At 44.5% G+C, this 17,393-nt stretch overlaps 1 protein-coding gene and 1 long non-coding RNA gene across 8 annotated transcripts in view; one reads left to right on the top strand and one right to left on the bottom strand.

Annotated features, from left to right (window-relative positions):
• Positions 1–1,010: 1,010 nt before the first annotated feature.
• Positions 1,011–17,211, bottom strand: LOC8031677 (toll-like receptor Tollo). 7 transcript variants are annotated; one of them, XM_040500535.2, is made up of 8 exons: positions 16,985–17,210; positions 9,291–9,583; positions 8,865–8,951; positions 7,903–8,770; positions 6,183–6,769; positions 5,300–5,438; positions 3,030–3,354; positions 1,011–1,432 (listed from the first exon to the last, which is right to left on the bottom strand). In XM_040500535.2, exons 2-8 carry the CDS (start codon positions 9,579–9,581, stop codon positions 1,141–1,143), a joined length of 2,589 nt encoding a protein of 862 aa, XP_040356469.1. In that variant the 5' UTR covers positions 9,582–9,583; positions 16,985–17,210; the 3' UTR covers positions 1,011–1,140. The 7 variants fall into 7 exon arrangements, with proteins under 7 accessions (XP_040356469.1, XP_042143092.1, XP_040065066.1 ...); XM_042287158.1 differs by lacking the exon at positions 16,985–17,210 and adding an exon at positions 16,757–16,844; XM_040209132.3 differs by lacking the exon at positions 16,985–17,210 and adding exons at positions 12,369–12,473; positions 16,757–16,831 and having other exon boundaries at positions 8,865–9,583.
• The window catches only part of LOC120838970, a 23,445-nt gene continuing 16,314 nt past the window's right edge, over positions 10,263–17,393 (top strand). Inside the window, exons 1-3 of the long non-coding RNA XR_005715212.1 lie at positions 10,263–10,655; positions 11,488–11,635; positions 13,030–13,100. This is a non-coding gene — a long non-coding RNA (uncharacterized LOC120838970). The remainder of the gene's footprint in view (positions 10,656–11,487; positions 11,636–13,029; positions 13,101–17,393) is intronic.

Here is a 17,393-nt window from a genome sequence, read left to right as displayed (position 1 = left end):
ATCACCTTGAGGCATTCACTCCAATTGAGAAGACAATTTGTGAACGCAGTATTATTAAAATTTAAAAAAAAAAAAAAATTGTTCCGACCGCGAGAGAAGAATTACAACTGAACCCTCTTGATTGTGAGCACGAGTTGAATGGCCACGGATTATGCTCAACCGAGAAACTGTTACAAGAGAGTCGTCCGTGTGCTACCGGTACAATAACGAAACGGTCCTTAACATGTAGACGACTATCGGCCTGGAGTGCCGAAACAAATAGTGTGGACACTTGCTTCGTTGTCTATTAATTGCTTCTTACGCGCCATGTGGCGATTTTCTAGTGCTTGCACAGGAAGTGACCATCAGGCATCCACGCAACTGATCAAGAAACTAGGAAGGCGAGGAGCGATTTCATGTGACGTACTTTCGGCTCGAAATCTCGCCGGTTGGTGAACTGTTGCCCTACGTCTTTCTGTGCGCGGAGGCAGTGTCTCCAGATCACTCGAGTCCTTTCATGCCATGATCGACTACGCCAGCCAAAATAATTTAAAAAAAAAAGCATCAGCTAGTATACTTGATTTTTACACATACCGATTTTTATTCGGACTTAAGACGGGCCTGCGATCGAGATGTCGGCGGCCAAAATGGCCCCCGTATAGATGCCGCCGAGGCGACTCCGAAACAAAAAACGAGCAGAGAGTTTTGGGTTTATGTGACGCAAATATGTCCCCCGTTGTACTTACTGTGTTCTGTCGTGGACAGAGCCACTCGCCATGCTGTTGAGTTTCATCAACACCCAGAAACAATGCCAACAATCAATTGTCTGCGTGTAAACGTATGGCTACAGTGGTGGGCGCTGTTCGTCAACGTGGCAAAACGCGGCTTACCGGAAGTGAAAAGTCGTTTCGGGAAACCGCCCTATATAGCTCTAGAAGCTGCTTCCACTGCAAAGCGACCCAGGGCCGGCGCCTTCCAAAACTTTAACCTTGCGGCGCTCTTGACCGCAGAGCATGGCGCTCTCACCGAAGTAGGGGAATGGAGTGTTTATTTTTGTCTTCTCTTTTCACGTTGCATTTAAATATGCGCGATAATGTGAATGGATGAAAAGGCTTTTACAGGCGGTAGAAATGTGAATGATGAACGTTGGTGACTTTTGGTTCAAGGCTCGGTACTTTCTGGTTGGACCGTCATCGGGTACTCCTGCGAACTCAGGATAAGCTTGCGTTTGGCGTCCTTCTTCGGCAGCGAGTAAATGAGCTTGTCCCAGAAATGTGGTTCGCCCCAGCGGAGGTAGTTGGTGGCCTGCATATAAAGTTGCAGTTCTTCGTCCACCAAGCCCGGCGCCAGTTCGTCCACGAGGACCAGGATTAGACGGTTGATCTTGTCCTCAAGAGCCTGGTGGTGCGCCACCCGGAACTCCCATCGGCACCACTCGCTCTCCACAAAGTTCCTGTTGAAAAAAGTTGAAAACATTTGGGATCCATTGATAGAAATTCTATAACAATTCTTCGGTTGTTTGGTGCCCCAGCATAACAGCGAAGTTGTGATGTGGTGGTACATATACGTGAGGGATACAAAAAAAGTAAAAAAGAAAACTTGTCAAAAGGGTTGTCAGTCATTCTACACTGTACAGCACATGAGTGAGGTCACTCTTGAAAAAAGCAGAATCAACAAAAACATTCATACAGGGGGACGCTGACTGGATGTTTCCCAAAGCACCAATTCATAATCGGCGATAGTAATCCCTAGAGAAGGGGAACAAAGGAGGACATAGGACAAACACAAATCTCCAAACACAGCTATGTGACTGGTGCGCGACTGAAACAATCCACCTGGTCCTGGTATCGAACCAGGGACCTCTGCATATCCATTGGAGCGCTCTACCAACTGAGCTAACCAGGAGTTAGACGTCAGTAGAGCAAACAGGTTTTATCAGCTGCTACCAGTCTAGCACGAACAAGGGTGAACAGCCTGCATTTTAAGGTTATGGTGATAATGCAATTAATGGCAAAGGTGCAAGCGAGCTGGACAAGAGTGACCAGCTTGCTTGCACCTTTGCATGAATTACATTATCATCATAATCGGCAAATGGATCTGTAAGGCAGCCCAATAAATGTTTCCTAACACGATTTGGATGAACCTGTCACCAAATGCATTAGGTATTCTTAATATTTTTAGAGGTTAGGAAACGCCAAAAAAAAATATGAGGCAACTATACTGCTAAGATCCACTGTATGTTCCTATAATCCTGCTAAATTTCTTTTGAAACTGGCGCAATTGTTTCGTGGATAAAGCGATTTAGATGCGGGACCTTCGGATCCGCCCCATTCGAAAATGTTGACGTGTTTGTTGGGGTGGTGACGACATCCGCCCAACGCACGGCGTCCCCTTGCACGCACTCACAGACTTGGCTCTCTCGAAATCTCGCCCTTCAGCTTCCACGTTTACCTTCCGCGTTTCGAGCACGCCGTTTCGAGACGATGGCAGCGTCGCTCGCTTCGTCGGAGTCTTCGACACTGATCGCAGCAGCGATGAGCCTGATGTTATCGAAAGATGCTGAAAGCTGGTCATTTTGACTTTGACCGGCTTGCGACCAGCTCCAGCGACGACGACGAGATCGTCACGGACGAACTCGCCGTCGCCCGCAACGATCGCGCACATGCATGCAGGGTGGAAGATCGAAGGGCACGGAGACGTCGAGTAGCGGTGTGGGTGTGCGATCGTACCGTTGCGAGGCGAGCTTGGGCGAGTATGGGGCGCCAAGAATAAGATAGCATTAAACTAAATGTGACTATCACGTGGTTCATGAGCACCATGGTGTGACTAACTTGAGCAGTGCTGCCTGGTCGCCAGACGAAAATGACCAAGATTCGTAAATTCATTATTACGATTACTAGATCTAAAACTCGCGAAACTTTGTGTATGAAAATAAGTAACCTATGAGCATTCCATTTCAAGAAAAATTTACCTGTTTAATTTTTATGTCCTAACCCCTTTAATTAAACCCTATGAATCCGTGGGTTGCAACATGGCAAGCTCTCACTCACTTGGTCAGCAACAGGAGAGTGCGTCTCGAGCAGGACACCGCTTCATGGATGATGTCCTGGAGTAGGAAGCCTCCCTTGAAATTGCGGTCATAGGTGCAGACCGAGAAGCCATGGGCCTCTACGCCGGGGATGAGCTGTTCGTATGCCCACATAGAGTCCTTGCTGCTGAACGAGAGGAAGACGTCGAAGATCTTGTCTTCGTCTAGGTCGTCTTCCTTGATGCACTGCAATGAACTGCATACTCCGCGCGCGTACAGCCATACTTTGATCGCCCGCTTGTGCCTGAGGTAAGCAGTCGATGCCGCCAGGGAGATTATCAACAACACTGAAACACACGACAAAACAAATAAAGAAATTTCCATAGTCAAACTTTCGTAAGTGGCAAATGCCAACAAGCTATAATGCAATGTACACGTCTGGGACAGTCTGGAAGGAGTAATTTTGTAGTTATCACTCAAATATATATTTTCGATGTACAGTAACGATGTATAGCAAATATTTGTACAGCAAATATAAGCGATGTGCAGCAAATACAGGTTTTTTTTTTTTTTTAAAGCTTTACAGGTTTCTTTAAAAAAGTTGTGAAATCTACACTTAAAGGAGCTGTGCAACGATATTCAATTGGAATGTTTTTCTCTCTACACGAGCTTACTGGCACACCTGGGACTCAAGGATACTCACACGCAACGCCATTGGCCAAGAAACTCCTTTGTTGCGGTGTAATTTCAAGGACAAAAGCGATCATTTTCATTCAATCTCTCCTTTGCAAAATTTGATGACGTAACTCGGGGATCGCAGTACACCCAAGTGACGATATTTGAATGCGGTTCATAGATTGGACCCGAGCATTGCGTGAGCACTCGACTTGGGCTCGTGACAATTGCTAGCTCGAGAAGCATTCGGGTAGTGACCGGTGTCCAATCGCTGCAACGACGACAACAGCCGAGCCATAACAATGTGTGGAACTCAGCGCGTGTCCTGCGCTTTGCCAACCCCAGCGCGTGGCTATGATCAACACTGGCGGCATATAATCGGCTCCAGATCACGTGGCCGCTTGTTCTAGCTGCGAGTTGAGGGGGTGAACGCTGCTCGTTTTTCTTAATTTTTTTTCTGGGACTTCTATTGCGTGGGGTGAAAAACGAACGCGTGTTTCATAGGTCATTAACGTTAGGTATCCGTTTTAAGCGGTATTTGTGCACAGTACAAAAATTGTTGCACAGCTCCTTTAAGCGGTTTGTGCAGGTGAGTTATACTGCAAGGAGGACAAAGAATAAGAGGCTAATCGTAATATCAGTTAGCTAATTAAATAAATTTTGTTAATTAACTGTTTAATTAATAAAAATAGACATATGGTTCCAATTAAAAACTTGCTGAGCGTTATCGAAAACCACTAAATCAGTCATTTTCAGAAAGACTTTCAGCGCGTGAGAAGCGTAGTAGTGCACTAAAGTTGCCACTCGTGGAGCAGGTACAAAGCTAGCGCTTGCGATAAGGCGCCCGCGCGATTTTTCCGTCTCTTATCTAGCCCCAGCCTTGTACCTGCTCCACGAGTGGTAACTTTAGCGCACTACTTCGCTTTTCACGCGCTCAAAGTCTTTCTATAAAGTACTGATTCAGGGGTTTTGGGCGACGCTCAGCGAATTTCTAATTGGAACCATCAAACTATTTTCAATAATTCAAAAGTTAATTAACAAGTTTTACTTAATTACCCGACTGATCGTTATGATGAGCCCTATATACTATGTCCCCCTGTCCGTATAAGTCACATGAACAAACCGCGTAAGTGAAGCTTTCACAGCTTTTTTTAAACAAATCTGGAAAGCTTAAAAAAAAAAAAAGAACACCCGGTATATGGTTCGATGTAGTATCTTTATTGTTCAATTTAACGTTTTATTCTTATGCAATGATTCCTAGTGACCTCTCGTCTTCTCCTCTCCCTCAGCCTCCTACGCCACTGCACACACACGCACACGAAGCGAAGCGAAGGCGCATCGGCACCTGCCGAAAGTGTCAGTAATTGAATGGCTCAATCAGTAGACATCTCATATTTCTGACAATGAGGCATCCAATAACTGGTGATTTTGGCAGTTACATGCGCACAGTAGCGCCTCCCCACGAAACAGTTCGTAGGCTGCCGCCAGGACGCTTTCACCAGACAACACAGTTCTAGCACCGTAAATCATCAACACAAGTTTTATATGAAAGAGAGCATTTTCGGAATGTGACTGTATTGTCAATAGTTTCTATTAAAAACATAAATAAATACCTACCCAAAAGAGGTAGTCCGTAAGACAAGATTTTAGACATCATTGATGGGCACAAGTCTTTTTGTCCGAGGTCCATAAACCGTTTAAGTGAAACGAGCTGGTTTGGGCCTTTGGCGCACGTAATTTCTTCGGCATCTTCAACCTGTGCAAATCAGAATGCTTTATTTTGCACCAGCTTCGCTTCAGTGATTCCGAACTGTTAGGAGCACAACTGGTTAAAGAACACTTCTGACATGTATGCACGAGCTTTCTCGATTTTATAGCTTATTTCATATAGCCGATAATGAGCAAGTCAGAGTCATAGCCTAATGGCTCTTACACCAAATAAGCCTCAGAGCTCAGTTAGTAGACAATGTTAAAAAAAAATTAGTTAAAAAATATTGATGGGCTAATTGAAACAATCGTAAATGATCAAATGCAGCGCTTTCAAAAATCCGCCAATAAGTAATATTGCTAATCAACTTTGCGGGGACTGATCTGTGAAACACTATAAGAGCACACACAAAGTGACAGAGGTAGTATTTTCACCTGGGGGAAGAAAAGTACACGAAAAAGGTACTAGTGACCGCATTACCAGAGTTGTGTCTAACCCTTCAATTTCCTCGTTTTCATTTCACCCTCTTTCACACAGAAACTGATTTCGAGCTCGCAGTTAACACCTAACTTCGCCATCGAGCTTTTTCATTCTCCATAATATCGATTAATCGTACCACACAACAGTGAATGCATTTATACCCACACACGACTTCAGGCATTTTTTAGGCTCATCTAATAAGTAGCGACACTGTGAAAGGCACGATCCTCCATGTCTCGCTCTCCTTATCTGACTTAATTTGTTGTCTATGATAATCGCGACAGACAACCACAATTATAAATGCAGACTTACAACATCTGTGTAGGCCTCTGCCCATTGCCTGAATGCGTAGTCCTCACAGTCACAGTTCCACGGATTCCCAGCCAACTCTAGGATGGACATGTTAAATTTCGAAACCAGATCAATGGGAAAACGAGACAGCCTATTTCCTCGAAGGAAAAGCTCGTCTGTCCCTTGGGGGATCTCAGAAGGATCGATGCTTGACAGTAAGTTGTTGCTGAGATTGAGCAGGCGCAGGAACGGTGCCTTTTTCGCGAGACCTGCGGTGTTTGAGGGCCCAGAATCCAGGGATTCCAATTTGTTCCCGCTCAGATCCAGGGCTCTGGTGTCGGCGGGCAACGTGGCGGGAAGCTGCGTCAAGTCTCTGTCGGAGCAGTCCACGAACACGTGTCTGCCGAAGGCGCCGTCGTCGACGCATTCGCAGATGCAATTCGGGTCGCAGCCTTCTTTCCACGTTGTTAGATTCTCCAAGGTCAAGTTGTAAAGAAGGTTTCCTTCCAGCCACGCGGGACCTTGGCACATGGGCACTCCGCGCTTTGTTACGTGAACCGCTTCAGTCATAAGCCAGGAGAGCAGACAGTCACATACAATTGGGTTTGCTGCAAAGGGTTTCGAGGCACAGAAATAAATGGGATAGCAGTGTGAGAGCTTCAAATAAGCGTATCAATGAACTCTTCGCGAAACTCAGTCTCCCCGTACTTGACTATTCGTCATTAGCTCGCCACCCGAGGCTTCCCCCTGCCTCGACTCCTTGGCGTATCCCCCTATTTCCATCTCCGCGTTTTCGGACGTTTCACCTCAAAAGTCAGATCGCCATCGACACTACGAGCCGATCGGACCAATAAAGCAGCACCCAAAGCGCGTCGTCACTGCGTTTCTCTACACACACATCGTAACTCGATGCGTGTGTCGTCGCAAGCTTATTTATTTTATTTATTTATTTATTTTATTTATTGTACCCTCAGGGCCCGAGGGCATTACAGAGGGGAGTGGGTTACAAAGTAAAATCACTAAAGAACAAAATGACAACCTAAGAATAGAAACACGAACATAAGAATTTTTAACTTAGAAAAGTGGTTAAACAACGCTTAAACATGATGGCATCTGTTACAGACACAACTGACGATGGAAGGTGGTTCCACGTGATTGTTGTTTTGGGGATGAATGAATTATAAAAAGTAGTGGTTTTACAAACAGGTAGACCGATTTTGTGTTGGTGATCGACGCGTGGCGAGACATATGAGGGAGGAGTTAGTAATTTTTGATGCAAGGAAGAATTGTGATGATAAATTTTATGAAACAGACAAAGACGGGATAACTCACGACGTGAAGAAAGGTTAGGTAGGTTTAAAAACGTTTTCATGGATGTTACGCTTGCACTACAAACTACTATGTTCTAGTGAACATAGAGAGCGCCATGGCCTTACGTTTTTAAATTGTTTGTATGTGATTGTGTATCTTTCAGCCTTTGTCTGCGCTCTATACTTATAATAAAAGCACGTTATACCACTCCGAAATATAGCACAAACGCTCATTTCAAAAGACCAAACGACAAGCGCGCTCTTAACATGGCTATTCGGCTTTCGATTCTGTTTGCGGCAGTCATGGGCGTGTATGTAATATATATATATATATATATATATATATATATATATATATATATATATATATATATATATATATATATATATATATATACTAGAGAAAGTTGAACAGGAGTGTAAGCACTCACCTTCAATGACCAGGGTTCGCAGTTTGTTTAGTGACCGAGGGAAACTTTGCCTGTGAACGGCCTGCAGCCGATTTCTCTGTAGCAAAACCACTTGCAAGTTTCTCAGGCTTCTGAACGCACCATTGACGCTGGTTAGGTTGTTACGAAAGGCATAAATAAAGCCTAGCTGCGGATCATTGTCGAAGTCGCTCGGTTTGAATACCTCCAAATGGTTGTCCTCCAGGTAAATATATTTTAGCATGGGCATGTGGCTGAGGGAACCATTCAGCGTCAGAAAGAGATTGTTATTCATTAACAGCAGTTTCAGGTTAACAAGTCCCTTAAAGCTCTTTTTCCCTAGCCACCGTATCTTATTAAAGCTCAAGTTCAAGCGTTTAAGGTTACCACTGTTTTCAAATGTTGAATCCCCAACAAATTGTATCTCGTTCATTGTTAGTGTCAATGACGTCAGGCTTCGTAACTCTAGAAAAGCTTCCGTAATATCCGAGATCCTGTTCATGGATAAGTTCAGGATGCGCAACCTCTGAGTATTTTTGAAAGTGTCACGCACGCTAATTATAACGTTTTTCGCGGCATTAAAGTTTTCCAGTTTTGACTGCTTATAGAAGGCCGTTCCATTTATGTATGAAATCGAGTTTTCCGAAAGGTCAACCTTTTTTAAATCTCCGAGCGCTCGAAACGCTTCACTGTCAACCATCGAGATGTTACAGTGTCGCAGGTCCAGTTCCACGAGGGCGACGTTCACGGGTCCATACTTGCGGATGTCGGTGATCGAGTTGTGCGCAGCTCGAAGTATTCGTAGGTTGGGAACGTTGCCCATCGACAATCTATCTATGTTTATGATGCTATTGTTGAACAAAAGCAACTCCTGCAAATAGATAAGAGATAGCATTGTGTCTTCATACTTCCCTTACATCCGTCGACGGAATCACACTATTATACATCAGATATGCATATTGTACCTGGAGCTGCAGGAGACCCTGAAAGGCTTCATAGATCATTTTGATGCGGTTATTGTGCAAATCAACAAAGACCAGACGCTTGGCCCTCTTGAAAAAGAAAGGTGGAAAAGACTCGATATAATTATTTCCGAGTCGCAGTTTTCGAAGGTTTTTTAGATTTCTTAAGGCGAGGGGGTGGAGATTCTTGATACGGTTACGGGAAAGGTCCAGCTCTGATAAATTTTTTAAATTACGCAACTCAACGTTGACAGTTTCAATGAAGTTCCTGGACAATATGAGAATCGTCAATTCGCCGAGAGTCGAAAACGCAGCCGGAATAGTCTTCAGCCTATTGGATTCGAGCTGAAGCCGTCTGAGCTTGGTTATGTTTGCAAACGCAGAATCTTCTATATATTCCACCGGAGTATGAATCAAGGAGAGTGTTACCATTTTGAGATCCGCGAAGTAAAACGAAGGGAGAACAGTAAGGTTAACTTGCTTCACAGTTAGCTGAAAAATGGAAGTATTGCTGAGCTTAGAAAGTTCACGCGCCAAATCGTCGCTGCTGTCAATATCCCTACAAAGTATCTTGGCACCACGCTTGATAAGCTGGCAGTAGCAGAATTCGAGCTCAGGGCAATCAGTATCCACTTTCCTCCAATTTTTGGGCTGGGAAAAGCGTAGATGAGCCACCATCAGCAACAGCGCCATCATAAACTCGCCACTTGGCAACGCCATTTCTGAAAGAGAAAAAAGAAAAAAAATCCCGGCACCACTTTAAATAAGTGATTAGTAGTATAGAAAACCAACGCACCAAACTTTGTTCAATAAAAAAAAAATGTATGGCAAATTGCCAAGTAATTGTGTTGCATACGTGAAACGTTCAAGCATATAACAAACTGTTATCGTTCAGCAGCACGTCTAGCCTGTTCAGCCAGACGCCTGCGTTCACGGCGCTCTTCACGAGATAATTTAACGCGTGGCATGTACACTTGAAATGATAGACCTGGAGATCTTCCAAAAACCTTCTTTGTCCTCTTATCCCACCTCGCCTAGCTCTCCTCCTCACTCACCCCGAGCCACACCACCTCCGCGTTAACCAATCGTTGTCGAGTACCTCACTCCTCCTCTCCCACCCGTCAACCAATCAGTGTCGAGCCTCGCGGCCACGTTTTCATCCAGGCTTCACGAAATGTCGAACATTTAGCCAATAATCGTTTCATGTTAAAACTGAAAAAAAAAAAAAAAGCTACAAGTACTTTCCAGGAGAAGATTGTGATTCATAAATAGGTTCTGCGCTGGGCCACCGAGCCTCTGAAACGTCACGAGTTCACAAGGCATTAGGTATACCCATTGTTCACGACTAGACGCCGCCGCACGTGCAAGAATCGCTGCCCACTCTGATAGCGGACAGAACCTGCGATGTGATAAGCTGCAGATGTTGACAATTATCCTATCTAGGCCGTTATGTTCCTGTCTTCTTTACTCGGTGAACTTGCTGTGACATTTAGGTATATTAACATGCGCGAAGCTGTTCTTCTTTTGTCATATCATTGTCTAAATGATTCCGAGAAAACTACTCTCACACGTGCATCAAGCATCGCACGAAAGGCGACAGACGAGCAACTCCTCAAAAGCGCGGTTACCGACAGATAACGAATAGAAATGTTCGCGTTGTTCTTTCGCCAGCTGCCGCAGAAGCATGTATTCGTCATCGTGGCAACAGCAGGAACAAAAGCGGAACCGGCTAGAGCAGCGGCGAGACAAGCTCCATGGACCAGAGATACTTAACCACTCCTTTCCGGACTCAAGGTTTGCAAATCTATGTGCATCTCAAACTTAATACAACTCGTTTCTTGCAGGCTGCAGGCAGCCGTCCGCGGCTGCACGCAACCATCTTTAAAAAATCCCACGGTTTCGTTGTAAGTGTTACGTTTGCTAATTAATGGTATTATTTTGTTCACCTGTAATTACTAAGACAGTCGTAAGATGCTTATGAGTCAAGTAGTCAAGCTCCAAGGTGCAAAACGTTCATAAGTACAACTCTGATGAGCCTCTCACTTTCGTGGAGACTTCTGTTATTTGGCTCCCTCGTCTTGGCGAAAGTATGGTTTTCGTGTTGGGGTGACGCAGGGTTTTCTTTCCTGGCAGTATACCTGAAGTCTCCTGTGTTTTGTAGCAATTAAAAACGAACATGGTTAAAATTGCGTACAAATAGAAAGGAACAGAGGAGAGAGAAGAGACAGGAGCAAACTCGCAACTCGATGTATTGAAGGAAGAAAAGAGGAGACCAGCCCGGCAGTATCAGCTCGGGCCGAGGCCACACTGGCACGGGTGCACCCGTCCACGCAGAGGGCACACAACATCGACCACACTCCTACGATTGCAGAAAGGCGATTTCTGCAACTGCCCCCGTGCCAATGTGGCCTCGGCCCGAGCTGGTACTGCGGGCTGTTCTTTTTTCTTCCTTCGATACATCGAACTGTGAGTTTGCGCTTGGCACTTCTCTCTCCTGTGTTCCTTTCTATTTGTGCGCAATTATTACCAACTCGCCCAACTAACCACCTTACTATAGCAATTAAAACATTGGTGAACTCAAATAAATCGCTGCGTTTCGTTTACTTTTTTTTTTTTTTTTTTGCAGTCTCAGGTTTTTAGAATGAACCAATTGCAGATTGCCAAAGCTTATCCAACAGCGCACGTGCAAATCTGTCTCAAAGCGACAGAGAGGAATAGCATATCACCGAGGACAGTAAGGCCTTTAGACACCCCTACTCTGAGTAGTGCTCCAGGTAAGAAAGTATCAATCAATGTCTCGCAATCGAGTTCGCGGACATTTTTAGATAAGGGAGGCTATCACAAAACAAAAGATAAATAGGGCGGCCGCTGCGGTCACCCGTTGCCTCCAGTCAGTGCAAGACTGACGTGCGTAATAGATAAGCCGGCGGTTCATTCCGGATTGTGTACTCACGGTGTGAAGCGAAGACCACTTTATTTATGCACTTCACACGAGGTCTACTCTTTGTATACACCCATACAACAGATTCTCTATATCGCGCTGTTCATAATTATTCACAAAACAGGTTCAGAGCCGGTACCGAGGCTAGGTGTCGGCCTACACTCTAAAAAAAAGTCCGTGCGTCTTCTTTCCCGTACAACACTCGGAGAGCCAATCACCGCAACTTACGGAGGCAGCTCAGCGAATGACGATGCCGAAACATAGACCAAAAAACACAGTCTGAATTGTGACATTAAGCAATGCAAAACGTCACGCTTGCATTGCTTAATGTCACAACTCAGACTGCGGTTTTCGGTCTAAACATATGTTTCGGCATTGTCATTCGCTGAGCTGCATTGGTTCTCGGAGCGTTGTACGGGAAAGTAGACGCACGGGGATTTTTTAGAGTGTATGAATCCTCACTGGGTGGGTTCGCGAACCAAGCCAAGGCGGTAGCAATATAAAGGTTTTGATAAAGCCTGTATTACGAAAGCAAGCTAAATTATAAAGTTTTATCGGGGCTTTACCAATCAGCTGTGATCAAGCCTCCACCACAAAGGAATAGAAACAGGACTATTTTTCGCCGGTGGCTTATCCGCTTAGCCAGGTTCACCGAGGCTGGAACCAGTTCGCTACAACAAACAAACAAAATTAATTCAGTTAGGCAAAACAAAAAGGCTCAACTATGAACGACCAGGAGAGGTTTCTGACACCCCACCCCCACACAATATTTTCTTTTTATTATTTTATTAATGCTAGTCTTCGCCATTCTCAAAAACAAAATTAATAACAAAAAAAAAATAAAACTAAGTAATTATATCTGACAGTGAAACGCAAAAACCCTTCGGCACTTCGCCCATTCTGAGGCAACTCTTTAAAGGGACACTGGGCATGAATTTTACTCCCTGTATACCTGTTGCGTGCAAAAAGCACACTAGTGCGCCAAAGTAAACACCGCCACGGACCAGCCACGGTATTGAATCGCTACGCGAACAAAAAGTACCCATGACGAGTGTGTTGTTTATTTTGGGTGAAGGGAAAGTGGGGAGCCAGGAGAGCATGACGAATTATGTGACGTGCTGTCCTGTAGAAGAGAAAGACGTTGGCGCGGCCCAGGGTTGGAAAGGGGAAGCACTATAGATCGCAGGGCCTTTTCGGATAAAGATTTTTTTTTTTTTTCGTGTCCAGCCTGTCTTGATCTTCTAGCGGGTGAACAGTATGAACCGATCCCCACAAACCTTAGCGCCTGGCAGTCATGGGTAAGCTACTTTTAAAAGGTAATTCGTTACAGTTATAAAAAAGTAGCGAAGTTACCGTTACAGTTACCGCAACAAAAGAGTAACTCGTTAAAGTTACATTTAAAAAGTAACGACGTTACTTTTCAGTTACTTTTCTATAACACAAAACAAAAATTTAGAAAAAATGAGAAAACGCCCCTCACAACGTTTTATTGCATAAAATTAAAAAGTACGCTTTTCACTTCATATTCTAACTTAGCAGCAGTTGCTTCTTGAAGTTAGTGTTTGAAAGTTTCCATGCCATAGTGGCGCAAATCAAAATACGAAACATGCGCAGTGCGGAGTAGTGGCGCTAATCAAAATACGAGACATGCAGTGTCCTTCCCGTGTATTGTTGTTTCACGGTTGATTCACCCGATTAAAATGCGTTTGCACAGAAAAAAGAAAAACCACAACATCGGTAGTGCTTAGACACTAAGATGTAAATGTTCAGTCACAAAGTACAAGTGCGTGCGTAAAGATAACAAGATTTTTTTTCATAAAATCTACACGTGGCTATATTTGGGTCGTGACTCGCGAGAAAGAACGTATTCACAACTTTGTGCAAGACCAACTTGACACTCGAAATGTCGAAATAGACGATTTGGAAAGTGCAAGGAATGGCTAAATTGCACCCCCTCCGTTCAGTGATATATTATTCATAAAACACTGGAAAGTAACGACAAAAGTAACGTCGTTACTTTCATCGTTACCTCAGAAGAAAGTAATATAACTACAGTTTCAAGTTACATTTTTAAAAAGTAACTCCTTACAATTACAAGTTACCAAAAAAGTAACGAAGTTACAGTAAAGTGTTACTACTCAAGACTGGCGCCTGGGTAGCGGACTTACGCATTGCAGAACACTGGCTGGCAGTAATGAAGGCGTGGGAGGAACTTCTGTCACATTCTTACTTGTATCTAACGCTTTATTACGAGTTGATTTGACCAACCAAACAGCGCGAAAAGTGCAAGTTACTTGGCCTTCCCTGTACATGATTGATGATAGAAAACGCACAGAAATACGACGAACAGCATGTTGGTGCTGGTTAAAATTTACATAAGTGACGATGACTTCATATAAAATCAGTTGATTTAGCGCCTGTCCTGTCGGCTTTGTGTTCATTGTTCTCGTTTTGTTCGCGCGTCTTAACCTTTTAACTGAAGAATTATTGACGCATGCTGCGTGAATAATTCGAGGGCGCCATGTTCTGGCTGTACACTCCGTGCATGTACTGGACCCGAGTGGTGTGTCAGGGTGCGGCTTGAACTCTGTCCGAGGGACGATTGCTGCGAAGGCCCACTTCTCTGAGCAGGCGATCGCGCACAGGGGCTGTTTCGGGGCACGACCACAAGAGATGTTTTATGTCACATGCATCAGCGGGAGCACTGCAGTGTGGACAATGACCCGTCGCTGGTAAATGATGAATGGACTACAAACAATTCATACACTGACTCATTGTGCGCGTACCTGCGCGAAACCGGGTTGCATGCCTACCTATAATCTTTACTTCCCTAACCCTATCCCCCTTTCCTGATGCCCCGTGGCAAAACTGACGCAATAAAAAAAAAAAAAAAAAAAAAACTCTGTCCCGAGCATTGCGTTGACAGAAGTCCGGTTTCCGGTTCAATCACGACCTACGCATTGGAGGCCACAAACCTATGACTGTCAATGCTGCTGAATGGGGTTGTGAAAAATAGGAGCGGACTGTTTTTTCCTTCTCTCGTTTAGAAATCTTTCCTATGATCGTGGCGTGGTCAGCGCCGAACTGTTATTTGTCAACTCCACCCAAGCCCGCGTACTTAATTAACTGTGCATGATACGAGAGCTAAACGCAGCTAACAGAGTGGAGGAGACTGCACTTCCATTTGGTTTGCGCTTGGGTACAGTCGACGGATATTCCGGTTTTGATACGCTGACAGAAATCGTCCAACTCCTACAATGACTGCGGCGCAGGAATTACAAGCCCAGACGCGTAACTTCGATTAAAGGAGGGGTAACGATTTTAAGATTAAAAGAATTGGCGTCTCGTCATTTTTACGTTGCTTATCGTGTCCCCCGGAGGATAAAGAAAACACCTCCTTCACAAAAAAAGGTCGCGATTCAGCTGCATAATCGCAAAGGAAAAGTCGAGTTTTTCTCCCCACCTGCAGCCGCGACGCCCGTTGCAATCATAAACACGCAAAAAAAAAAAAAAAAAACGCATTGCGAAAAAAAAAGTTTCTTACGGGCGCGCGCGCCTTTTTATTTTTGGTGCTTTCCTCTCCCGCTTTTCGCCTCCTCGCTCCTTTTGATTCGTGATGTCAAGAATTAGGAAATTTAGAAGCTTTGTAGGCGACATTTCTATAAAATTTAATAACGGCATTTGTAAAACATGTTTTTTAACGCAATTGCGAACGCACTACGGCCCTTTTTGAAATACCAAAAATCGGAGTCCGTTGTGGTGCCGCCTTCTGCATTTGTATCCTCCCACGGAAAACAAACGACACCGCTCAAAACCGGGTTTTTTTTTTTTTTTTTTTCGGACCGCCGGCGCTCGCTTTTTTCCTTCTGCCTTTGGGTCGCGATAGCAACAGCAGGGAGCCGTAGAAGAAAGTGAACTCTCAGGACTCCGCGATATTTGACGTCAACGCACCGGCGCGGATCGCGCGGAAACTTCGAATTCGGCATTTGGAAATTGTTTTTTTACTTCTCAAATACTTGAATTCCCAAGTTCTGAGTTTTGAGGGTAATGTCCCGGCATCGTTTTCAATCGTTTGGAATAAAAAAAAAATATATATATATATATATATATATATAAATGATTTTGATGTGTCAGTGCCCATTTAAGCTGCAGCATAGCGCCCGCTAATGTCAGCAAGAGAGGGAGCGTCCTCCGAGAGGGCACACGGGAACCTACATGGCACCCCGAATTACGTCACTAGCAGTGCAAAGACTGGGAGTGAGTTGAGGGGTGCCCAAATGCCAATAATTTTCTTCTTTTTTTTTTTTTCTTTTTTTACAAAACTAGGACATGAAGGCGAAATCGGTTGTCTGTTCTTTACTTTAAAAGTGTCCGAGGGCAACTTCCACAAATTTGTGACCGAAGTCCGGAAATCGTTCCACCCCCCCACCCCCTTTAACCTGGTAAGCACGAACCAGTCAGAACACGTGGCCGTTTCTCTAGGTTACGAGCTAAAGTTAACTCTGATCAATTTCCCTTCGTTTTCTGCACGGCTTGGCCATAGTGAAACAAGCAATGAACATCCTACATATTATAAACACCACCATTCTAAGCCCCATTCAGCGAGTCAAAAAATTGTTTGTGTATTTACAACACTATTCGATTTCCTACGTTACCCCCGCCCAAAGCCAGCGCACGGGGAGAAAAATCTGTCCACATTTAGAATCGGATCTAAACAGCATTTAGCAAACGCGATAAAAATCGCTTCATGGTTCAGCTTCAGCTTTAATGCGGTCATCAAATATATTTGATGGACGCATTTAAGCTGGTCCCGTCAGAAGACAAGTTTGTCTTCTTTCATCCCAGCCCCCCAGACTTCTCTTTCGTCTGAAATAAAGATTACATACATACATACAAATGTTTAGATAACCGACAGCGGCGTTACGAAACCAGAGCACACGTGTAGGCACCATACCAGAGGTTATAGATGAGGCTGCTTTTGATCCAAGACTCCCAAGTCATTCATGGGTACACGCAGCTTTTACTCTTCATGGGAACCTTTCGAAGGTAAAGACAAAGCACACACAATTCATCTTTGCGCCTACCAAACGAGGTGTAAACAATCAAGGTAAAGCAAGCTTGCTGTACGCTGCTAACGACAAAGCACCGATCAGACCGGAGTGGTACGAAAATGATTACATACATCACGATGCAAACGCCTCCGACAATTCCCAACCGTAGTGGTAGCAGGACTATGTAGATAGGTTCTGGTTCGCACATTATGCACACCAACCAACATAGCGTCATAAGCTCCCAAGAAAACGGGATGAGGACAGAGTCAAACTCCTATTCAAAGAGCGACACGACGTCACACCGTTCGCGATAAGTGTAGAAGGGACGCCCTTATCGCCAGGAAACTCGAAAGCGAGAACAGGCGAATCAGAAAGAAGATATATATATGTATATAAACGCCCCCAGCGCTCCTTTACATTTCCGGTGTACCGATAGCGTTCACGCAGTCCGCCATTTATCATTTAAAGCAAAGGTTGCTGAAACAAGCGCGTTCGTTTCATACGAGCGTTCCTTCTCCGAAAATAGAAAGGAACTACTGC

This window comes from Ixodes scapularis, unplaced genomic scaffold (genome assembly GCF_016920785.2).
Source record: "Ixodes scapularis isolate PalLabHiFi unplaced genomic scaffold, ASM1692078v2 PGA_scaffold9__187_contigs__length_104089568, whole genome shotgun sequence".
Classification (NCBI taxonomy): Eukaryota; Metazoa; Arthropoda; class Arachnida; order Ixodida; family Ixodidae; genus Ixodes; species Ixodes scapularis.
The sequence above is the reverse complement of the archived record's forward strand: the minus strand, read 5'-3'. Positions and strand labels throughout refer to the sequence as shown.

Coding starts and splice junctions, on each gene's coding strand:
- LOC8031677 (XM_040209133.3), bottom strand. CDS start 9,581: ATGGCGTTGCCAAGTGGCGAGTTTATGATGGCGCTGTTGCTGATGGTG. Junction 8,771..8,864: donor AGGGTCTCCTGCAGCTCCAG/GTACAATATGCA, acceptor ATCTATTTGCAG/GAGTTGCTTTTGTTCAACAA. Junction 5,439..6,182: donor CAGAGGCCTACACAGATGTT/GTAAGTCTGCAT, acceptor TGATTTGCACAG/GTTGAAGATGCCGAAGAAAT.